This window comes from Rhinoraja longicauda, chromosome 17, assembly GCF_053455715.1.
Source record: "Rhinoraja longicauda isolate Sanriku21f chromosome 17, sRhiLon1.1, whole genome shotgun sequence".
NCBI classification, from domain to species: domain Eukaryota; kingdom Metazoa; phylum Chordata; class Chondrichthyes; order Rajiformes; family Arhynchobatidae; genus Rhinoraja; species Rhinoraja longicauda.
In genome coordinates this window covers 5,853,476-5,878,922 of record NC_135969.1, presented here as the reverse complement: position 1 = coordinate 5,878,922, position 25,447 = coordinate 5,853,476, and the positions used below count along the sequence as shown (strand labels likewise).

Sequence of the window (25,447 nt, the reverse complement as noted above, 5' to 3'; positions counted from 1 at the left end):
TTTTGGCCTTATTTCCGCCCCTCCCCCCCCCCCCTCCCCCCCCATCCACCTCCCCTCGTGACTGCTGCTGCTTTCCCCAGGTCGCACATCACCCCAACTCCAAATTGCCAGAGGACAATAGACAATAGGTGCAGGAGGAGGCCATTCGGCCCTTCGAGCCAGCAACGCCATTCAATGTGATCATGGCTGATCATTCTCAATCAGTACCCCGTTCCTGCCTTCTCCCCATACCCTCTGACTCCATTATCCTTAAGAGCTCTATCTAGCTCTCTCTTGAATGCATTCAGAGAATTGGCCTCCACTGCCTTCTGAGGCAGAGAATTCCACAGATTTACAACTCTCTGTCTGAAAAAGTTTTTCCTCATCTCAGTTCTAAATGGCCTACCCCTTATTCTTAAACTGTGTCCCTTTGTTCTGGACTCCCCCAACATTGGGAACATGTTTCCTGCCTCTAACGTGTCCAACCTCTTAATAATCTTATACGTTTCGATAAGATCTCCTCTCATCCTTCTAAATTCCAGTGTATACAAGCCTAGTTGATCCAGTCTTTCAACATATGACAGTTCCGCCATTCCGGGAATTAACCTAGTTTACAAGAATGATTCCAGGAATGAATGGGTTAACATATGATGCGTGTTTGACAGCACTGGGCCTGTACTCACTGGAGGTTGATGGGGGACCTCATTGAAACTTACAGAGTAATGAAAGGCATAGATGGAGTGGATGTGGAGAGGATGTTTCCACTGGTGGGAGAGTCTAGGACCAGAGGACACAGCCTCAGAATTAAAGGGCGCACTTTCAGAAAGGAGGTGAGGAGGAACTTCTTTAGTCAGAGGGTAGTTAATCTGTGGAACTCATTGCCACAGAGGGCTGTGGAGGCCAAGTCAGTGGATATTTTTAAAGCAGAGATAGACAAATTCTTGATTAGAATGGGTGTCAAGGGTTATCATCATCATCATATCATATATATACAGCCGGAAACAGGCCTTTTCGGCCCTCCAAGTCCGTGCCGCCCAGTGATCCCCGTACACTAACACTATCCTACACCCACTAGGGACAATTTTTTTACATTTACCAAGCCAATTAACCTACATACCTGTACGTCTTTGGAGTGTGGGAGGAAACCGAAGATCTCGGAGAAAACCCACGCAGGTCACGGGGAGAACGTACAAACTCCTTACAGTGCAGCACCCGTAGTCAGGATCGAACCTGAGTCTCCGGCGCTGCATTCGCTGTAAAGCAGCAACTCTACCGCTGCGCTGCGCTGGGGAGAAGGCAGGAAAATGGGACTAGGAGGCAGAGATCAGCCACAATTGAATGGTGGAGTAGATTCAATGGGCCGAATGGCCTAATTCTACTCCTATAACATGTGAGCTTGTGGAAGCTGAGGTTGCAAATTAAACGCACACCTCTTTCTCACTATGCCAGTGCTGCCAGTCCACACAACTAAAGCATTGTTGTGTAGAAGGAACTGCAGATGCTGGTTTACACTGAAGATAGACACAAAATGCTGGAGTAACTCGGCGGGACAGGCGGCACCTCTGGATAGAAGGAATGGGTGAGGTTTCGAGTCGAGACCCTTCTTCAGACTGAGAGTCAGAGGGAGAGGGAGACGCAGAGATATGGGAGGGTAAGGTGTGAAAACACTGTTCAAAGGGGACTATGTCCACGTTGCCACATCTGCTTGAGAGAAGATTAGCCACAAGGAACTCCTGGTCTGTCTTCATGCTCCACCTGCTTTGTCTGATGTGTTTCCTGCCTGGGCAGTCGTTGTGTGGAGTGCCTCGTTCATTAAGCATGCTATACATCCACCATGTCCTCAGCATCGCGGATGGTCCGTGGTCAATCCATCCGCACCTCTCTCTGAGCAATATAGTTTGTCAGAAGCTGTGGCTGGACACAGTTCCCTGGCTCAAGGTCACGCTGGAAAAGTGTCCCCAATCTCCTGCATGTCCACAGGAGGAGGATTAAGGTGGCCGTGTAATCCACCCGTGGATCACCCTTGAACTATCCGAGTTCCTGCACCAGCCCTGCTGAAACGTGCAGATTTGTGGTGTCCGATGTGTGGATTGGGTTTTCCGTGACCCCCATTAATCATCCCACACTCAAACGCTCCTTGTCAAAGCACTTGCTCCGCATTTAGAACGTTACCAGTATTTAGTTTAGCTTGGGAAGGAACAGCAGACGCTGGTTTACACCGAAGATGGACACAAAATGCCGGAGTAACCCAGCGGGACAGGCAGCATCAGTCTGAAGAAGGGTCTCGTCCCGAAACGCCATCCGTTCCTTCTATCCAGCGATGCTGCCTGTCCCACTGAGTTACTCCAGCATTTTGTGTCCATCTTTAGTTTAGTTTAGTTTATTGTCTCATGTACCGAGGTACAGTGAAAAGCTTTTGTTGCGCGCTAACCAGTCAGCGGAAAGACAATACATGATTACAATCGAGCCACTCATAGTGTACAGATACATGATAAAGGAAATAACGTTTAGTGCACGATAAAGTCCAGTAAAGTCCAATCAAAGATAGTACAAGGGTCTCCAAAGAGGTAGACAGTAGTTCGGCACTGCTCTCTGGTTTGTGGTAGGATGATTCAGTTGCCTGATAACAGCTGGGAAGAAACTGCCCCTGAGTCTGGGGGTGTGCATTTTCACAGTCCTATATCTTTCGCCTGATGGGAGAGGGGAGAAGAGGGAGTGGCCGGGGTGCGACTTATTTCATATTATTATTTCATATTTATTTCATATTTCAGATACAGCGCGGAAACAGGCCTTTTCGGCCCACCAAGTCCGCGCCGCCCAGTGATCCCCGCACATTAACACTATCCTACACACACAAGGGACAATTTTTACATTTACCCAGTCAATTAACCTACATACCTTGTATTGTCCTTGATTCTGCTGCTGGCCTTGCCAAGGCAGCGTGAGGTGCAGATGGAGTCAATGGAAGGGAGGTTGGTTTGTGTGATGGTCTGGGCTGCGTCCACAATTTTCTCCAAGTGTGACCGGCGGATGGTGATGATGGTCACATGGAGGCTGGAGTAAGATGTGTTTATTTTTTATCTAAAGTGGATGATGTTGTCATTATAATGAAATTTCATTAACAAGTTTACAGCCCGTAGAAATAAATCTTACACGATTAGTTTGCAAATAAATATCATACATAAGTGTCTATTACTTTCATCCATCTCTGGGTTGGTCTTGCGATGAATGATTTTTCGTCTTAATCAAACTACTGTTAATTAATTGCACGCAAAAGAAAGAGATTCGTTTCAATTATGTGGCTCAGTTATTTAGGCTAAAGTGTTGAAGTTAATTGATGTGCGGAGTTTGATTAATAAATAATTTCTCATCTGTTTCATACCATTCAGTGCTGATAAATAATTAAACTTGATGAGGCTAGAATGATATGGAGTATAACTTGCCAGAAGCTTAAGGGACACTGTTGCATGAGTAAATGAAGAGCCAGTTAGTTCCTCTGCCATCCATCATCTCTCAGTTAGTATTTGGCTTGGCTTTTAATTTAGGTCATTGCATATTTGGCTTGATTTTGTTAAAGCCGTGTATATCTTCTGTGTTTTGACAGCTAGAATGGAGGTAAAAGGGCTGAATGGTCTGCTTTCCCCTCCTGCACAGGTCAATGAGAATAAACATAGCATACCTTGCATGCGGATAGCGTGAATCTGCCAGCAGAATGTTAACCGATAAGCAGTTCAGATTTATCGGCCAGTTAGAAATCAGTCTGAAGAAGGGTCTCGACCCCCGCAACGTCACCCATTCCTTCCCTCCGGAGATGCTGTCTGGCCCGCCGAGTGACTCCAGCATTTTGTGTCCGTCTCTGGAACTGATTGTTTTCCTGCTTCACTGAGAGTTTACCACAAATTTCAGACCGTTTCTCAATGATTCATGGAGTGAAAGACGACCGATGCACTATCAGTACTGAAATGTTTTGCTGTCACATTCCCACTGGTGGCGTGTGTGGCTGCAATCTGTGTCCAGGCATCACATATACCTGCGCAGTGCAAATGATATTATCATGTGCTGCTGCCATGGACAGATTGCCTGCATTAGACAGCTGCTGCAGCTATTCTGCCCTTTGAGCGCTGACCCCTATTATTCTGAATAATTTGCCAGATGCACTGGGCCTCAGCTGATAAATTCTCCCAAAAGGGCGCAGCGTTTGAAGAAACATTTTTTGAAAATATCCACCAGCTATGAAAACACTCAGCTGCCATGCAGACCCAGGGGAGCGCCTGACCAGAATATGGGTTTATTTTGTTTGTCCCTTTCACTGGTGATTGCATTCGGGGAAAACCAGGGCCGGTTTGTGATTCATCCGCTCCCCAACAATTGACCTTTGTGTCTGGAACTGTCTTGTACAGTTTTCCATCAATACCAATGAAGGCCTTCTGTCCTGGGTGGGAAGCTAATATGAAAATTGAACAAGGGGCCCTCCTCACATCCAGCAAATTTTAACGCCAGAGCATACAGTCTCCAGCCTGACTTTCTTTGCAGCCATCTTCCCACTGAGATAGCAGATTGACGGTTCAAATCCCACTTGAGCATAAAATATTAAAAATGTTTAGGCTAAAAATATTTAAACTATTTAAAAATATTTAGGACGGCGTGTATTACAGTGCTTTACAGTGCTTGATTCCCGGATTGGCGGGACTGACATATGTTGAAAGACTGGAGCGACTAGGCTTGTACACACTGGAATTTAGAAGGATGAGAGGGGATCTTATCGAAACATATAAGATTATTAAGGGGTTGGACACGTTAAAGGCACGAAACATGTTCCCAATGTTGGGGGAGTCCAGAACCAGGGGCCACTGTTTAAGAATAAGGGGTAGGTCATTTAGAACGGAGATGAGGAAAAACTTTTTCAGTCAGAGAGTTGTAAATCTGTGGAATTCTCTGCCTCAGAAGGCAGTGGAGGCCACTTCTCTGAATGCATTCAAGAGAGAGCTGGATAGAGCTCTTAAGGATAGCAGAGTCAGGGGGTATGGGGAGAAGGCAGGAACGGGATACTGATTGAGAATGATCAGCCATGATCACATTGAATGCTGGTGCTGGCTCGAAGGGCCGAATGGCCTACTCCTGCACCTATTGTCTATTGTCTATTGCTTGACACGCTGGAGACCCGGGTTCAATCCTGACTACGGATGCCGTCTGTACTAAGTTAGCACGTTCTCCCTGTGACTGTGCGTGTTTTCTCCGAGATCTGCGGTTTCCTCCCACACTCCAAAGACGCAGAGGTTTGTAGGTTAATTGGCTTGGTGTAAATGTAAATTGTCCCTAGTGTAATGATAGTGCTAATGTGCGGGGATCGCTGGTCGGTGTGGACTCAGTGGGCCAAAGGGCCTGTTTCCGTGCTGTATACAAACTAAACTAAAAAATAAACATGGCAACATTTCAGAGATAGCAATGTCGTGATCGTCAGATAATCTTTTTCTAATGATGGTTGTTGACTGAAAATAATATTGGCCTGAACCCTAAGTCCGTCTCAAGAGAGGTTGGATCGACTGGGATTTCTTTCCTTGGAGCATAAGAGGCTGCAAAATTACCTTGCAGAGGTAGATCAAATAATGAGGGGCGTAGATAAGGCAGATGTTCAAGGTATTTTTGATGCCCAGGGCAGGGGTGTCTCAATCTGGAGGACACATGTTTAGGGTGAGAGGGGAAAGATTTAAAAGGAACTTGAGGTTTAACCTTTTCCACACTGAAAGTGGTCCTCAGGTCATAAGTGATAGCAGCAGAATGAAGCTATTCGGCCCATCAAGTCTACTCTGCCTTTCAATCATGGCCGTTCTATGTCTCCCTCCTAACCCCATTCCACCATGCCACACTGTGTGTGGATTGTCTGCCAGGTTTTCAACATGAAAATGCCCTCACTTAAATCTCGTTCCACTGGTTGAGTACTTTTAATGACCAGCATAGTTGTAGGAGCCATTTTGCGTGTGGAAAACTTTCTGTGTGGAAAAAGTTGATCCTCAAGTTCCTTTTAAATCTTTCCCCTCTCACCTTAAATACATGTCCTCCAGATTGAGACACCCCTGCCCAGCGCAAATTGGAGGAACAACACCTCATATTTTGCTTGGGCAGCTTACACCCCAGCGGTATGAACATTGACTTCTCAAACTTCAAATAACTGAGTAGTAATAGTAACTAACTGAGTAGTAAAAGTACTCAAGCGGCACGGTGGCGCAGCGGTAGAGTTGCTGCCTTACAGCGAATGCAGCGCCGGAGACTCGGGTTCGATCCTGACTACGGGCGCAGTCTGTACGGAGTTTGTACGTTCTCCCCGTGACCTGCGTGGGTTTTCTCCGAGATCTTCGGTTTCCTCCCACACTCCAAAAACGTACAGGTATGTAGGTTAATTGACTGGGTAAAAATGTAAAAAATATTGTCCCTAGTGTGTGTAGGATAGTGTTAATGTGCGGGGATCGCTGGGAGGCGCGGACTCGATGGGCCGAAGGGCCTGTTTCCGCGCTGTATCTCTAAATCTAAATCTAATAAAAAGTAATCCTTGCTTTCCCTCTCTCTCTCTCCATCCCCTCCCCCCTTCCCAGTTCTCCGCCTATTCTAATTGTCCTCGTTTTACATTTTATCTCTGTTGGCTTTGTTGTTTCCTTCTACTGGCCAACCATGATCTATTCTACATTTTCCTTGATCTCCGTCCCCTTTGTCTAAGGTTTCACACCTAACACTTCCTTACCTCTGCATCTCCCTCTCCCCTGACTCAGTCTGAAGAAGGGTCTCAACCCGAAATGTCACCCATTCGTTCTCTCCAGAGATGCTGCCCGTCCCGTTGGGTTACTCCAGCATTTTGTCTCTATCTTCAGTGCACTAAAGTAACATTGCTGCTTCACGGGCATTGTCTGTGTGGGGTTTCTCCCATTCTCCCAGTGACTCTGTGGGTTTTCCCCCCTGTGCTCCGGTTTCTTCCCACATCCCAAAGGCATGCTGGTTGCCACGTGCTAGCTAATTGATTGCTGCAAATCACCCCTGGTGTTGGCAGACAGAAGGAGAACCAGGGAGGAGTTGATCACCATATGAGAGATGAGAGGTTGCAGGGAAATACGTGGCTGAACAGGGAGCGAAAAGCAAACTGCTGGAGGAACTTGGTGGGCCGAGTAGCATCAGTAGAGGGGAGAGGGGAGGCAATGGTGGATGTTTTAGGTTGAAACACTGCCTCGAGACTGGTGTAGTGGGATTGCTCTCAGAGCAGACATAGATTTCATGAAGCAAATGGACTCCTTTTATTTAGATTTTTTTTTTGATTTTTAGATTTAGATTTAGAGATACAGCGCAGAAACAGGCCCTTCGGCCCACCGGTCCGCGCCGCCCAGCGATCCCCGCACATTAACACTATCCTACACACGCCAGGGACAATTTTTACATTTGCCCGGCCAATTAACCTACAAACCTGTACGTCTTTGGAGTGTGGGAGGAAACCGAAGATCTCGGAGAAAACCCACGCAGGTCACGGGGAGAATGTACAAACTCCGTACAGATGGCGCCCGTAGTCAGGATCGAACCTGAGTCTCCGGCGCTGCATTCACTGTAAGGCAGCAACTCTACCGCTGCGCCACCGTGCCGCCCTTTATGACACGAGGAATACAAGAAAGGCTTTTTTTTAACCACACAGAAACCCTTTCCTTTACATAATAACTGCTTATGTTTCCAGATCTGAAAATTAAAATATATATTCCTTGTCGTGATGAATAAGCAGAATGTCAACTCCTACCTGCTCTTTAAACTCCCAGTTGATATTAGACATGGGTGGGATGATGATGCCATTTGTAGTAAGAAGCAGCATTTAGTAGTAATCCAGACAATGAATTCAAGAGAGAGTTAGATATAGCTCTTAGGGCTGACGGAATAAAGGGATATGGAGAGAAAGCAGGAACGGGGTACTGATTCTGGGTGATCAGCCATGATCATATTGAATGGCGGTGCTGGCTCGAAGGGCCGAAAGGCCTACTCCTGCAGCTATTTTCTATGTTTCGATGATTTCTCGGTAAGAAGCAGTTTGGTGATGTGGCAGTAAAGTGAAGCTCAATAAATCATGGTGGAATACGATGGTCGTTGGATCACGATGGCATCAATTGTTGACATTGGTAGGATTCAATGAAATTGTCGAACCAACTGAAAAACAGAGAGGTCCAGCAAAAATCTATGACGTTGTGGTCGACACTTACTTTATTTTAGTGTCATGGTCCTCTCATGGCTAAATATAATTAGGTCTTGACCCAAACCATCACCTATCCATATTCTCCAGTGCCCAGGGTAGCACGGTGGCACAGCGGCAGATTTGCTGCCTTGCAACGCCAGAGACCCGGGTTCCATCCTGACTACGGGTGCTGTCCGTACAGAGTTTGTACGTTCTCCCTGTGACCTGCCTGGGTGTTCTCTGGTTTCCTCCCACACTCCAAAGATGTGAAGGTTTGCAGGTAAGTGGCTTGGTAAATTAGTAAAATTGTCCCTAGCATGCATAGGATAGTGTTGGTGTGCAGGGATCGCTGGTCGTCACGGACTCGTTAGACCGAAGGACCAGTTTCTGCTCTGTATCTCCAAACTAAACTGGAACTAATATGCTGCCTGACCTGCTGAGATACTCCAGCACTTTTGTGTCTTTTTGCCTATTAACCAGCATCTGCTGTTCCTTGTTTCTAAATATGATTCCTCCCACTTTCTGCCCTGTGCAGGAAGTGTTGAGCCACATTGAGCCACTGCACATAGGCACTAAATGCTGGAGTAACTCAGCGGGACAGGCAGCTTCTCTGGATAGAAGGGGAGGGTGGCGTCTGGCGTCGAGAAGGGTCTCGACCCGAAACTTCACCCATTCCTTCTTTCCAAAGATGCTGCCTGTCCCGCTGAGTTACTCCAGCATTTAGTGTCTATCTTCGGTGTAAACCAGCATCTGCAGTTCCTTCCTACACATTGAGCCACTGCATGTTGTGTGGTGAAGACACGTTGTTGTGCTGCAGCACCACAATGATCAGGAAATACAAAGTATTTCCAAGTCAGCATCATGCGGAAAACCTATCTCAGCAGTTGTTATTCCCCTCCATGGTTCTCACCTATTGTTGAGGATGGACATGTTCATATGTCATTTGTATGTGGTCATATGTGGTTGGAGTAGAATTTGGCCATTCGGCCCATCAGGTCTACTCTGCCATTCAATCATAAAAGTTTTAGTTTAGTTTAGAGACACAGTGTGGAAAAAGGCCCTTTAGCCCATCGAGTCCGCGCCAATCAGTGATCCCCGCACATTAACACTGTCCTACAAACACTAGGGACATTTTTTACATATAGAAATAGCTGTTTAATCTTACCATACCATCAAACAAGGCTGTAGAGTTGGTGCAGCGGTAGAGTTGCTGCCTTACAGCAAATGCAGCGCTGGAGACTCGGGTTCGATCCTGACTACGGGCGCCGTCTGTATGGAGTTTGTACGTTCTCCCCATGACCTGCGTGGGTTTTCTCCGAGATCTTCGGTTTCCTCCCACACTCCAAAGACGTACAGGTTTGTAGGTTAATTGGCTGGGCAAATGTAAAAATTGTCCCTAGTGGGTGTAGGATAGTGTTAATGTGTGAGGATCGCTGGGCGGCGCGGACCCGGTGGGCTGAAGGGCCTGTTTCTGCGCTGTATCTCTAAATCTAAAATCTAAAAAATCTAAATCTTTCTGAACTGTGTCTCTTGGGTTGCATGGACAATGCTGACTGCTTGTTATATCCAACCAGACTGCCTATACAGTTTGGAATTGGATTTCCTCTTGTCCTGTGCAGGATAGAATGGGTCGACTGGGCTTGTATTCACTGGAATTTAGAAGGATGAGAGAGGATCTTATAGAAACATATAAAATTCTTAAGGGATTGGACAGGCTAGATGCAGGAAAAATGTTCCCGATGTTGGGGGAGTCCAGAACCAGGGGTCACAATGTAAGAATAAGGGGTAGGCCATTTAGGACTGAGATGAGGAAAAACCTTTTCACCCAGAGAGTTGTGAATGTTTTCAAGAGAGAGTTAGATTTAGTTCTTTGGGCTAACAGAATCAAGGGATATGGGGAAAAAGCCAGAACAGGGATACTGATTTTGGATGATCAGCCATGATCATATTGAATGGCGGTGCTGACTCGAAGGGCCGAGTGGCCTACTCCTGCACCTATTGTCTATGTTTCCATAGCTTTCTTTTCCTGGACCACCTGCTTTCTTGGATTCCCCCCTGCCCTGTCCTGGATTCCCTGCATATTTGCACTGTCCAACTAATTCACTGTCCACATATTTGCATTGTCCAACTAATCAGCTCACACCAACAAGTAAGAAAATGTAGGAAAATAACTGCAGATGCTGGTACAAATCGAAGGTATCACAAAATACTGGAGTAACTCAGCAGGTCAGGCAGCATCTAGGAGAGGGAATGTGTCAGTCTTCAGTCTGAAGAAGGGTCTCGACCCGAAACGTCACCCATTTCCTCGCTCCGAGATGCTGCCTGACCTGCTGAGTTACTCCAGCATTTTGTGATACCATCAAGTAAGAAAGATCATCTCGACGGGAATTTACTTTCACAATTCTGTTCCTTGCTCTCCTCCCTGAAGTTGCCACACCTATACAGATGTGGAAGTAGAACTCTGTAGCCAAGTGAACATAGATAACTCCTGGGTTTTTATTTCTCAAGTTTGGAATAGTTAAATGGTTTTTTATTAACTGGATGTTAACATTACCGGAATGCTGCCTGGATCAGAGGGTTTGAACTACAGAGAGAGGTTGGATAGACTTGGATTGTTTTCCTTGGAAAGTCAGAGGCTAAGAGGAGACTTGGTAGAAGTATATAAAATGATAACGCATCGATAGGATAGACAATCAGAACCTTTGTCCCTATGGTGGAAATGTCCAACATGAGAGGGCGTACCTATAAGGTGAGATGAGAATGGAGATGTGTGGGGCAGGTTTTCTACACAGAGAGTGGTGGGGGTCTGGAATGCATTGCCAGGGGTGGTGAGTGGAGGAAGACACAATAGTGGCATTTGAGAGACTTTTATAGGTACATGGAAGTGCAGGGAATATAGGGATCATGTTCGGGCAGATGAGATCAGTTTAATCATGTTCAACACAAACATTGTGGACTGAAGGGCGTCCTGTGCTGTACTGTTCTTTGTTCTATGATAACCGTGGAGGCAGATTTATACTTTGTCAACATAAGATAAGGTCATAAGAAATAGTAGAATTAGGCCATTCGGCCCATCCAGTCTACTCCGCCATTCAATCATGGCTGATCTGTCTCTCCCTCCTAACCCCATTCTCCTGCCTTCTCCCAATAACTCCTGACACCCGTACTAATCAAGAATCTATCTATCTCTTAAAAATATCTACTGACGGCCTCCACAGCCTCCATAGCCTTCTGTGGCTATGAATTCCACAGATTCACCACCCTCTGACTAAAGAAATTTCTCCTCCTCTCCTTCCTAAAAGAACCTGGGTCTTGGGCGCTGTAAGGCAGCAACTCTATTGCTGCTCCACCGTGCCGCCAAGGTTCGTTCGTTATGCGTTCCCTTCGATTAATGCATTAAAATCCCAAAACAGGAATAAAATCCTTAATTCAGGCAGTGACAGGAATTTTAATCTATCCTCTTCGCATTGAGACAGTAACAGTTTCTCTTTAGTTTCTAGTTTGGAAAGGCAGCGTGGAAACATGCTCTTCGGCCCACCGAGTCCGCACCGACCCGTTTACACTAGTTCCATATTACCCCATTTTTGCATCCACTAGGGATAATTTACAAGGCCAAATTAATCTACAAACCCACATTTCTCTGTTCTGTTTAGTTTAGTTTTTTGTCACGTGTACCAAGGTACAGTGAAAAGCTTTTGTTGCGTACCAACCAGTTGGCGATTGCAATTTTTTTAATTTTTACAGCTGAAGCAAATTCCTAAAGTTAGTGGGCAGCACCAAAGACGAGAAATGGCATCCAATCCATTTGACCATTTCAGTGTTTATAAAAATTACTTTGTTTTTTAGGCATTTGTTCTTTATAAGCACAGTGTTGTCACTTCCTTTATCACAAATATTTATCCAACCTGCCTTAAAAGCCATTGCTACTATTTTGTGCTTCAACCACCTCCTGTACAGAGCCTTCCAAACTCCTGCCAGCCTGACCTGGGAAAGTAACCTTGGCTAATACAGGCTTCAACGGCAAAACTCCTCAAAATGAATATAAACGATCTTTCCATAATTTAATTCTGCTACTGAGATGTGGAATTTATTCATAAGTCCATAAGTGATTCGGCCCATCAAGTCTACTCCGCCATTCAATCACGGCTGATCTATCTCTCCCTCCTAACCCCATTCTCCTGCCTTCTCCCCGTGACCTCTGACACCCAAACTAATCAGGAATCTATCTATCTCTGTCTTAAAAATATCCATTGACTTGGCCCTCGATGATTCACCACCCTCTGACTAAAGAAATTCCTCCTCATCTCGTTCCTAAAAGAACGTCCCTTAATTCTGAGGCTATGACCCTTTGAAGCTAAGAAGTAGCTTCTCTTCTCTACGTTAAAGATATTCCCTTGTTACCAGTAACATAGTTATTGTGGCCTCATGCTGGTGGCGATATAAGGTTGGTCTCACCTGCTATAGGGATGAGATGGGTAATCATGTTTAGCCACACTGTAACATAATACAATTACATGCATCTGTTTAGGAATCAAATATCCTCACACTAAAACCTTGCAAGGAATTGTCAGGAGGTAACAGAGCTGCAGGATACATGATCCCAAAATGGTGTAAACCATTAAAATAGTGCAGAAATAATAATAACTTGCTATTCAATGTCAGCTCCAAGGACAGCTAGATCGGGAAACGTCCTTTAATTCTGAGGATGTGACCTCTGGTCCTAGTCTCTCCCACTAGTGGAAACATCCTCACCACATCCACTCTATCCAACTATTCGGTATGTTTCAATGAGAAGTGTGTTGCTATCAGTAGTTCACAAGAAGAATTGATGCTGGTTGAATATGTTTTACAATAGTACTGTGCTTCTAAACTGAATCGAAGCTATTTATTCACAAAATGCTGGAGTAGCTCAGCAGGTCAGGCAGCATCTCGGGTGAGAAGGAATGGGCGACGTTTCGGTTCGAGACCCTTCTTCAGACTGATGGTTCCGAGATGCTGCCTGACCTGCTGAGTTACTCCAGCATTTTGTGAATAAATACCTTCGATTTGTACCAGCATCTGCAGTTATTTTCTTATTCTAAACTGAATCTGTTGAAGTTAATGGAAAGGAATTTTGGAGTGGTTTAGGTTTAGGGTTTATGTTTATTATTGTCACGTGTGTCAGATTGCAGTGAAAAGCTTTGTTTTGTATGCTATCCACATAGACCAGGTATGCCATACATATATGCAATCAAGTCAAACACAATAGATAGGGCAAAGGTAAAGATACAGAATGCAGTATATATTTCTCATCATCGTAGTGGACCAGTCCCATCGACAAAGTCCAATGTCCACAATGAGGTAGAGGTTAATCGGACTGTACCCTTGCCCAATGACAGGAGCATCCAAAAGCTTGATTGCAGTGGGGTAGAAGCTGTTCCTGAGTCTGATGATGTGCACTTTCAAGCTTCTGTACCTTCCGCGGGATGGGTGCTGGGAGAGGATGAATGAATTAGTAACGAATGAACACTTTGTTGCCACGTGTGACGATTCACAGTGAAATTCTTTGCTTGCGGACCCTCGGGTATGACCGGGGTGAAGCAAGACTTTGATAAGGTTGGCTGCTTTTCTGAGGCGGCGTGTGGCGTGTAGATGGAGTCAGTGGTGGGAAGTCTGGTCTGTGTGATGGACTTGGCTACATCCACAACTCTCTGCAATTCCTTGTGGTCTTGGGCAGAGCTATTCCCAAACCAAGCTGTGATGCGACCCGACCCGACAGTGCGCTTTCTATGATGCATCTATAAGACGTTGCTCAGAGTAACATTGGAGTATAATATTTTGTGCCTTTAACTGTAGATTTTTTTTTTGGCAAAAGCACAAAGTGCTGGAGGAACTCAATGGGTCTGGAGGCACCTGGGGAGGGAATGGGCAGGCGTTGTTTTGGTGAAGACCTTTCCTCAGACAGTTTGAAGAGTCTGAGGCAAGGTCCTGACCCAAAACGCCATCTGTACATTCCCTCCGCAGATGCTGCCTGACACACTGAGTTCCTCCAGCACTTTGTGTTTAGCTCAGATTGCAGCATCTGCTCCCTTTTGTCCCTCTATTAATCTTTTGGCTGTGGCCTTTTCTGTTTCAAGGAGAACCGAGCAAAAATGTGCAGGTTTTCTTTGTAATCCGAATAGCCGTTGCTGTGCATTTCTGAATGACATGACACGTGCAATAGGATTTTGCATTTTGCTAATATCACTTCACATAGTCCTTGCAATTTTTGAATTGTGAATTATGTGAAGCTATCTTTGGGGAAAAAAACCCCCCACACAACCACAACTTTAATTGTGTCTGCCAACACTGCAGATGATGCATGAGGTGGAACAGGCATCAGATAATTATAGGCCGGATCCCACTGACTTGACAGCCAAGAGTTGTGAAGGGAACCTTCAGCTATTAGCCCAGGAAGTCTCAAATTTCCATTCATGTGCCATCAAACACAGATACCCAGTGCTTGCCAAAGGTTTGATGCCAGTGTATCTGACTGACTGTTCTGTTGTTAGACTCGCCACTGAGATCAGTAATTCCCTCAGGAAACACTTGTGCATTTTGCACCTAGGGTAGGCAGAAAGGGCTAAAGATTGAAGACTCCATTAATTTTTAGTGGGGTCACTAATCCTGTGAAAAAGTAAGTGGGTGTAAGTGTTTTAATGTAGTTTGCTGTATTTTTTATATTTTTAATTATTTGTTGATGTGTTCATGTATTTTTAGCAAGATGCATTTTCTAAATTAAATTCTGAACAGTTTTCTAATCAGGTCAATATTTTTAATGAGAGTTAAAACTGTTGAAACGTTTTTTACAATGAGCAGGCTGTGAAACGCAGTCAGGACCTTGTGAGGGACTGCAGATGCTGGAATCTTGAGTGGTGGAGTAAGTCAGTGGGTCAGGTGACATCTCTGGTGTTCCTGAACCTTCTAAGACCTCGGGATATGCGGCCGAAGGCCCACTTTCTGCAGAAAGCTTATACTACCTTGAAAGGCACCTAAAAAAGTCACAGTCATAGAGTGATACAGCATGGAAACAGGTCCTTCGACCTAACTTGCCAAAATGTCCCAGCTACACTAGTCCCACCTGCCCGCGTTTGGTCCATGTCCCTCCAAACCTGTCCTTTCCATGTCCCTGTCTAACTGTTTCTTAAATGTTGGGATAGTCCCTGCCTCAACTACCTCCTCTGGCAGCTTGTTCCATACACCCACCGCCCTTTGTGTGAAAAAGTTACCCCTCAGATTCCTATTAAATCTTTTCCCCGTCACTAAACCCGTGACCTCTGGTCCCCGATTCACCTACTCTGGGCAAGAGATTCTGTGCATCTAACCCGGTCTATTCCTCTCATGATTTTATACACTGAACAGTTAGCTTGTACAGCCCGCCCTATCCACTAAAGGTGTGTGTAGGGACACACGAAGGGGCTGTGGGCTGAAATGTACTCAGTGGGCCTTGTCCAGGAATATTAGCCTATTATGGTTTCACTGGAGAATGGTGCAAAGGCAGAGCTAATATGTTGTACGTTCTCTCCCCAGGTGGTGTATGTAACAGCAACATTCCCCTACCTGATGCTGCTGGTTTTGTTGATTCGAGGAGTGACTCTACCTGGAGCTTCAGAGGGAATAAAGTTTTACCTTTACCCAGACATCTCCCGCCTGTCAGATCCTCAGGTAGGAAGAACAAGTGGAAATATTATTCATCGATTCCCTCTTTCACCCTTCTGGTAATGAACAGAGGTAATATTCCAACCCCACACATAAAAAGTTAAAAACCGATAACACAACTCCTGTAAGTATAGTTTATTGAATGCATATTGTAAATAAAATGGCATGCAATTGATCACCTGTTTCTCCTGCTGTTGTGGTAAATATGTCGCATTGAGGATTAATAGCCTGAAAACAGACAAAGACTGCGATTCAACATGTTTTTTAAAATAAATTAAACAGTTTACTCTTTTTAATCCACAACGCCGATGAAGGGACTCGACCCAAAAGGTCACCCATTCCATCTCTCCAGGGATGCTGCCTGACCCGCTGGGTTACTCCAGCATTTTGTGTCTATGCTGGTTTCCTTCCCGACAAGCAAACACACTAATTCTCAACAATCATTTATGGCCATATTAGAAAATAAGAATTTTCTCTTACAGGATTCTTTTGTTACCTTCAACTGTGTTTGGAATATTCTGTTACGATTCTCGGGGATATAAACATTTTCTGTTGTTGTTGGTTTTAATTGAGTCTTGCCGAGTAGAATAGTTAAATTAATCTAATTAGTTAAATTAAGGAATCAATAACTGTGTGTAGACTTAGTGTATGTAATAGCCTGGTCAAAGACAATCCAATGAACTAATAGACCCAAAGTACAGTTGTTCTTAAATAGGCACTTAAATATTTTATCACAAATAAATTTGTTCCTGCTTTTTAAGACTTTTGGCTCATAGTTCTAATTCCTTGAAAAACGACGGTAGAAAACAACTCCATGTCTCAACTTTGTTTAATTTGCAGGGCCCTTTATACCGAACAGCATTTTCTGTCTACCTTCCAACTAATCCAAGCATTATTCTGGTAAACCTCCTCTGCAGTCTTTTCAAAGCCTCCACATCTTGTAATCAGATGACCAGAACAGCTCATTACATTCCAAATGCGCCCTAATTAAAGCCCTGTAAAGCTGCATCATGACTTCCTGACTCGTATATCCAATGCCCCAACCTATGAATACAAGCATACCATTTGCCTCCTTCATCACACTATCTACTTGTCTTGCACTTTCAGGGAGTTATGGGATTGGACCCCAAGATCCCTCCATACATCGTTGCTGTTCAGGGTCATGCTATTAATTATGTATTGTCCCCTTACATTTGACCTCCCAAAATGCACTTGCATGGATTAAGATAGACACAAAATGCTGGAGTAACTCAGCGGGACAGGCAGCATCTCTGGAGAGTAGGAATTGGTGATGTTTCGTGTCGAGACCCTTCTTCCTTCTCTCCAGAGATGCTGCCTGTCCCGCTGAGTTACTCCAGCATTTTGTGTCTATCTTTGGTTTAAACCAGCATCTGCAGTTCCTTCATACACACTTGCTTGGATTAAACTCCATCTGCCATTTCTCCGCCCTTTTCAGCAGCTAACCTATATCCCGCTGTGTACTTTGACAAACTTCCTTACAGTCAGTGGCTCCAGCAATCTTGGTGTCATCTACAAACTTACTAACCAGCCCATCTACATTTACGTCCAAGACATTTGTATAGATCACAAAAGGCGGCAGTCTTCTCAAAATAATTCTGGTCAGGAACTTAATGGCATCTCAATCTTGCCTACATCCATGCCCAGTGGAGTGGGGCAATGATCGAATGGCCAACCCACTTGTGGACTAGTTGTTTAAGCATTAGGAAGAGACTACAGCCTTCAGTTAAACATTGAGTTCGTTGTTAGTTGCCAACAGCCGGGTTTCCCAGACCCATGAGTTACAGGTCTTTATCTTATTGCTGATACATCAAAAAGAACAATGGGCAATGGTAGAGCTGCTTGCTGCCTGACAGCCCCAGAGACCCGGGTTCAATTCTGACTATGGGTACTCATTTGTACGGAGTTTGTGCGTTCTCCCAGTGATCTGCGTAGGTTTTTATTCAAGATCGTCAGTTTCCTCCCACACTCCAAAGACGTACAGGGTTTGTAAGTTAATTGCCCTTGGTATAAATGTAAAAAATTATCCCCAGTGTTTGTGGGGAAGTGTGAATGTGCGGGGATCACTGGTCGGTGAGGACTCGGTGGGCCGAAGGGCCTGTATCTCTAAACTAAACTAAACTAAACAGAAGGTGCAAGATTCTCAGCAAATTCGCCCTTTACTCCTCTGATCAATCTGCTCTCTTCCCCCGTAACAACACTCTACCTGGAGCTTCCTCTTGGCAAGACATGTCCAGGAGGACACATCTCTAATCCCATCGTCCACCACAGCCTCAGTAACATCCGTGACCTCTCTTACCTATTTGATCTCATGGGCTGAAATCAGCCTTTGGTAAGAACAGGTTAATGTTTGAATTTCTGGGCCAGTGTCTGTTATCTTACATAGAAACATACAAAATAGGTGCAGGAGGAGGCCATTTGGCCCTTTTAGCCAGAACTGCCATTCAATGGGGGGATCTTATTGAAACATACAAGATAATTAGGGGATTGGACACATCAGAGGCAGGAAACATGTTCCCAATGTTGGGGGAGTCCAGAACAAGGGGCCACAGTTTAAGAATAAGGGGTAGGCCATTTAGAACGGAGATGAGGAAGAACTTTTTCAGTCAGAGAGTGGTGAAGGTGTGGAATTCTCTGCCTCAGAAGACAGTGGAGGCCAGTTCATTGGATGCTTTCAAGAGAGAGCTGGATAGAGCTCTTAAGGATAGCGGAGTGAGGGGGTATGGGGAGAAGGCAGGAACGGGGTACTGATTGAGAATGATCAGCCATGATCGCATTGAATGGCGGTGCTGGCTCGAAGGGCTGAATGGCCTACTCCTGCACCTATTGTCTATTGTCTATTGTCTAATATGATCATAAAATGCTGGAGTAACTCAGCAGGTCAGGCAGCATCTCAGGAGAGAAGGAATGGGTGACGTTTCGGGTCGAGACCCTTCTTCAGACCGATGTCAGGTGGGCGGGACAAAGGAAGGCCCCCCCTGACATCGGTCTGAAGAAGGGTCTCGACCCGAAATGTCACCCATTCCTTCTCTCCTGAGATGCTGCCTGACCTGCTGAGTTACTCCAGCATTTTGTGAATAAATACCTTCGATTTGTACCAGCATCTGCAGTTATTTTCTTATATATATTCAATATGATCATGGCTGATTATCTAAAATCAGTACCCCATTTCTGCTTTTTCCCCGTATCCCTTAGAAACATAGAAACATAGAAAATAGGTGCAGGAGTAGGCCATTCGGCCCTTCGAGCCTGCACCGCCATTCAATATGATCATGGCTGATCATCCAGCTCAGTAACCTGTACCTGCCTTCTCTCCATACCCCCTGATCCCTTTAGCCACAAGGGCCACATCTAACTCCCTCTTAAATATAGCCAATGAACTGGCCTCAACTACCTTCTGTGGCAGAGAATGCCACAGACTCACCACTCTCTGTGTGAAGAAATGTTTTCTCATCTCGGTCCTAAAAGACTTCCCCCTTATCCTTAAGCTGTGACCCCTGGTTCTGGACTCCCCCAACATCGGGAACAATCTTCCCGCATCTAGCCTCTCCAACCCCTTAAGAATTTTATATGTTTCTATAAGATCCCCCCTCAGTCTTCTAAATTCCAGCGAGTACAAGCCTAGTCTATCCAGTCTTTCTTCATATGAAAGTCCCGCCATCCCAGGGATCAATCTAGTGAACCTTCTCTGTACTCCCTCTAAGGCAAGAACGTCTTTCCTCAGATTAGGAGCCCAAAACTGCACACAATACTCCAGGTGCGGTCTCACCAAGGCCCTGTACAACTGCAGTAGAACCTCCCTGCTCCTAAACTCAAATCCTCTTGCTATGAATGCCAACATACCATTCGCTTTCTTCACTGCCTGCTGCACCTGCACGCTTGCTTTCAATGACTGGTGCACCATGACACCCAGGTCACGTTGCATCTCCCCTTCTCCCAATCGGTCACCATTCAGGTAATACTCTGCTTTCCTGTTCTTGCCGCCAAAGTGGATAACCTCACATTTATCCGCATTATATTGCATCTGCCATGCATTTGCCCACTCGCCTATCTATCCAAGTCACTCTGCAGCCTCCTAGCATCCTCCTCGCAGCTAACACTGCCACCCAGCTTCGTGTCATCCGCAAACTTAGAGATGTTGCATTCAATTCCCTCGTCCAAATCATTAATATACACTGTAAATAACTGGGGTCCCAGCACTGAGCCTTGCGGTACCCCACTAGTCACTGCCTGCCATTCCGAAAAGGACCCGTTTATTCCTACTCTTTGCTTCCTGTCCGCCAACCAATTTTCTATCCACCTCAACACTGAACCCTCAATACCGTGTGCTTTAAGTTTGTACACCAATCTCCTATGTGGGACCTTGTCGAAGGCCTTCTGAAAGTCCAGATATAACACATCGACTGGTTCTCCCTTATCCACTCTACTAGTTACATCCTCGAAAAATTCTATAAGATTCGCCAGACATGATTTGCCTTTTGTAAATCCATGCTGACTTTGTCCGATGATTTCACCACTTTCCAAATGTGATGCTATCACATCTTTAATAACTGACTCTAGCATTTTCCCCACTACCGATGTTAGGCTAACTGGTCTATAATTCCCCGTTTTCTCTCTCCCTCCCTTTTTAAAAAGTGGGGTTACATTAGCTACCCTCCAGTCCTCAGGAACTACTCCAGAATCTAAGGAGTTTTGAAAAATTATCACTAATGCATCCACTATTTCCGAGGCTACTCCCTTGATTCCCTTAGCCCTCAGAGCTAAATCTCTCTCCCTCTTAAACTCTTGTGCAGTGTGGCACTTTCTTTATAGACCGTATGGTTCATCAGTTCGGTTTAGTTTATTGTCATGTGGACTGAGGTACACTGGAATTTAGAAGGATGAGAGGAGATCTTATCGAAACGTATAAGATTATTAAGGGGTTGGACACGTTAGCGGCAGGAAACATGTTTCCAATGTTGGGGGAGTCCAGAACAAGGGGCCACAGTTTAAGAATAAGGGGTAGGCCATTTAGAACTGAGATGAGGAAAAACCTTTTCAGTCAGAGAGTTGTGAATCTGTGGAATTCTCTGCCTCAGAAGGCAATGGAGGCCAATTCTCTGAATGCATTCACGAGAGCTGGATAGAGCTCTTAAGGATAGCGGAGTCAGGGGGTATGGGGAGAAGGCAGGAACGGGGTACTGATTGAGAATGATCATCCATGATCACATTGAATGGCGGTGCTGGCTCGAAGGGCCGTATGGCCTCCTCCTGCACTTATTGTCTATTGTCTATTGTTTAAAAACTTTTGTTGCATGCTAACCAGTCAGCAGAAAGACAATACACGATTAGAATCGAGCCATTTATACAGTTATATGATAAGGGAATAACATTTAGTGCAAGGTAAAGCCAGCAAGGATAGTCCGAGGGTCACCAACGAGGTAGATAGTAATTCACCACTGCTGTGTTGCCCTGCCAGTTATAAATTTGCAGGCAAGCTTGCTTGGTGTGCATGAAGTCTCCATGAATTACTTCAAAGAGCCTTTGAGTAGCACGCAGTGTCATTCCAATGGGCAGTATCTCGCAGCATGTTCATTAACAGAATCCAGATGTGAGCAGGGTCAAAGTATCTATGTGCAATGTGCATATATTGAGAAAACTATGCTTGGGGCACCTCCGAGAATCCCTGATGTAATTCCTGTCAAGAGAAAGAGAAAAAATTGTGAAGACGAAAGGGCAAAGATTTCTGAATGTTGTAGTACATCAGAGCCATCAAATCTGAAAAGGGGAGATCAGTGTGACCGTCAGAGAAACTGGAGTGTGCTAAAAGTGGACTCGCATTGAGGCCAATGAAAAGCTTTACAAGGCGTTGTGGTGGAGCGTACAGAAATGGGAGGAGGAACAGGGACAATTTAAGAGTAAGACGGCTGCATTGCAAAATACAAATGAAGAAACAGTTAGCCAAAGATCACAATTAGCCATGAGAAGCCGAGGCCGGAGCCTCGTGGGTAGGAGGTGGAGCCTTGCAGGCCGGAGGCAGAGCCTCGCGGGCTAGAGACGGAGCCTCGCGGGCCAGAAACGGAGCCTCGTGAGCTGGAGGTGGATCCTCATGGGTCAGAGCCTCGCGGGCCTGAGCCTCGTAGGTCAGAACCTCATAGGTCATAGCCAAAGATCACAATTAGCCGAGGCCGGAGCCTCGTGGGTAGGAGGTGGAGCCTCGCAGGCCGGAGGCAGAGCCTCGCGGGCCAGAGGCGGAGCCTTGTGGGCTGGAGGTGGAGCCTCATGGGCCAGAGGCGGAGCCTCGCGGGTCGGTGCCTTGCGGGCCAAAGCATCATGGGTCGGAGTTGGAGCCTTATCGGTCGGAGGTGGAGCCTTGTGGGCTGGAGGCGGGGCCTCATGGGCTGGAGGCGGAGCCTCATGGGGCAGAGCCTCACGGGTCGGAGGTGGAGCCTCTCGAGTCGATGAAGCTCGCGGCCAACGGCCCCTCGGTCCACAGAGCCCTCGGCTGGGGCCTGGGTCGTTGCCGCGGAGGCGTCCGGAAGGGACCCGGTGGTGATAGTGGAGAGGTTGGTGCGGCGGTCGATGACGGCATCGACCGACGGACAAGGACGGACACGTGGAAGTGAGGACGCCGCTGCCGGGGGAAGGTACAAAGGAGGACCCTGCGTGGGGGGGCAATTAAGCACGGTTATCGTAGCCAATAAACTACAAATTTAAAAATCAAACGTGATTTCACTTTTTGTTAAAAATTGCCGGTTAATCAACTGTTTGTGAAATGGGCACAGTGGATGTTTTTCTCTGAGTTTGTTGCCGTTCACAACCAGCTTGTACTCTTTGCAACCATGCTCTAGACTTCGCTGAAGTGACTGGTATCTGGGTGCCTCCGTGAAAGGGATCGAGGGAAACCAGACAGCAAGGTGTTCAATGTGAGCCTACGTCGCAAATCGCCAGCCCTTGGTTCTTGCTGAGAATTCCCACTGGATTCTGACGTGTTTGCTTGAGCTTTTACCACATGTTCATGGCAAAGAGTGTACTAACCTGAACTTCACATCTTTCGGCTGAAGAAGGGTCTCGACCCGCCACGTCACCCATTCCTTCGATCCGGAGATGCTGCCTGCCTCGCTGAGTTACTCCAGTTTTTTGTGTCTTTCTTTTTAGATTTTTAGATTTACAGATACAGCGCGGAAACAGGCCCATCGGCCCACCGAGTCCGCGCCGCCCAGCCATCCCCGCACATTAACACTATCCTACACACACTAGGGACAATTTTTACATTTTACCTAGTCAATTAAGCCAACAAACCTGTACGTCTTTGGAGTAAACCAGCGTAAATCAGTGTAAAAGAAGATAACTGCTGATGCTGGTACAAATCGAAGGTATTTATTCACAAAATGCTGGAGTAACTCAGCAGGTCAGGCAGCATCTCGGGAGATGCTTCTCTCCCAAGATGCTGCCTAACCTGCTGAGTTACTCCAGCATTTTGTGAATAAATAAATCAGTGTAAACCAGCATCTGCAGTTCCTTCCTGCACACTTCACATCTTTTCTTATTTCCTGTGGCACGGAAATAGGCTATTCACCCATCTAGTGCATGCTAGCTCTTAGAGTACGCCCTTCAGACCCACTCTCCTAGTTATCTCCCTGCTACTCCACTCTGATTCTCATGGGGCAACCAACCTACAGTGGTCAATTAACCGGCTAGCTTGCCTCTGGATTGTGGGGGTAAACTCGAGCACCCATGCCGGGAAAAATTACGCATTCACAGGGAGAACATGCAAACTCCAGATACTCAGCACACAAGGGCAGCATCGGTCCCAGATTGCTGGAGCTGTTTTGCAGCAGCTCTGCTTGCCTTGTGTCCTTGTACCATCATGATTGTGGCACAACCAAGGTCAGAGCAATGCCTCAGTGCCTTTTTTTCATACTTGATAGCTATTTGGAGACAAAAGCTATAATCTATAGTAGACTAGAGTAGACTGCACCGATGAGCCAAAACATTGTGACCACTGACAGGTGAAGTGAATAACAGTCTGAAGAAGGGTCTCAACCCGAAACGTCAACCATTCCTTCCGAGATGCTACCTGTCCCAATGAGTTACTCCAGCTTTTTGTGTCTGTCTTTGGTATAAACCAGTGTCTACAGTTCCTGCCTACTGATTCTAACCTCGCCATCCAAGCCAATGGGGAGATATCCAATTAACACCTTGCCCAGTGTAGCTCAGATTGAAGCCAGTAGGTTCTAAGTTTCATAAGAACATAAGTGTTACGAGCAGAATTAGGCCATTCGGCCCATTAAGTCTACTCCCCCATTCAATAATAGCTGATCTATCTTTCCCTCAACCCATTCTCCCGCCTTCTCCCCATAACCCCTGAAACCCGTACTAATCAAGAATCCATCTCTCTTTGCCTTAAAAATATCCATTTCCTTGGCCTCCACAGCCTTCTGTGGCAATGATTTCCACAGATTCACCACCTCTGACTAAAGAAATTCCTCCTCATCTCCTTCCCAAAGGAACGTCCTTTTATTCTGAGGCTATGACCTCTGGTCCTAGACTCTCCCACCAGTGGAAACATCCTCTCCACATCCACTCTATCCAAGCCTTTCACTGTTCGGTAAGTTTCAATGAGGTCGCCCCTCATCATTTCTAATCTCCAGCGAGTACATGCCCAGTGCGGTCAAACGCTCATCAATCGTTAACCCACTCATTCTTGCCATCATTCTGGTAAACCTCCTCTGGACCCTCTCCAGAGCCAGCACATCCTTCCTCAGATATGGGGCCCAAAATTGCTCACAATATTTCGAGTGCGGTCTGACCAGCATCTTATAAAGCCTCAGCATTACAACCTTGTATTTGTTTGAGCTAAGGCTGATAGCCCAAACTATTATACCTGCTGGTGACTAGGTTAAATTGGGTTTAAATGAGCCCAGTCCTGAATATCCTACCCTTTTGGCAAAAAAAATAGTCAAATCAGTTTGCCATTAAATTTATTTTACTTATAATTTGATAGTGATGTAAAAATATGTTACTGCAGATCAGGCATCTCAATCTGGCAGAAGTGCTTACATGACGAAGGCTAATTTACCAGATTCGTAAAGTAGGCACAAACTGCTGGAGTAACTCAGCGGGACAGGCGGCATCTCTGGAGAGAGGGAATGGGTGACGTTTCGGGTCGAGACCCTTCTTTCCTTAACAGATTTGGACTTGTGCAATCAGATGCCAGCAGGGTCAGTGGGATTTTCTTTCAATTGGTACAAAGTGTTGAGATTACCTTTTAAGTGGTTAGCCTAAATTATTTCAAAACTTGACATGATGCTCGACGTCAATGTCCTGTAAGAACTGCCGGTTTGTATGAGATGTGGCAACTATGTGTGAATATTCCTTCTGTCCACCATCAGAGTTTACCTCAGTCTGAAGAAGGGTCTCGACCCGAACGTCACCCATTCCTTCTCTCCCGACATGCTGCCTGACCTGCTGAGTTACTCCAGCATTTTGTGAATAAATACATCAGAGTTTACTTTCCAAGTTACAAGAGCTTTGTTTCCATCCTGGTTAAAATATAAACGTTAGGTGCAAGTTACATTTGGTGGCCTCAGATAAATG

General features: G+C 45.7%; 1 protein-coding gene across 1 annotated transcript in view; it reads left to right on the top strand.

Annotated features, from left to right (window-relative positions):
- The window catches only part of slc6a11b (solute carrier family 6 member 11b), a 162,474-nt gene that overhangs the window by 57,669 nt on the left and 79,358 nt on the right, over window positions 1–25,447 (top strand). The window contains exon 7 of the mRNA XM_078413997.1: window positions 15,722–15,856. Coding sequence (XP_078270123.1) covers window positions 15,722–15,856 — 135 coding nt within the window. The remainder of the gene's footprint in view (window positions 1–15,721; window positions 15,857–25,447) is intronic.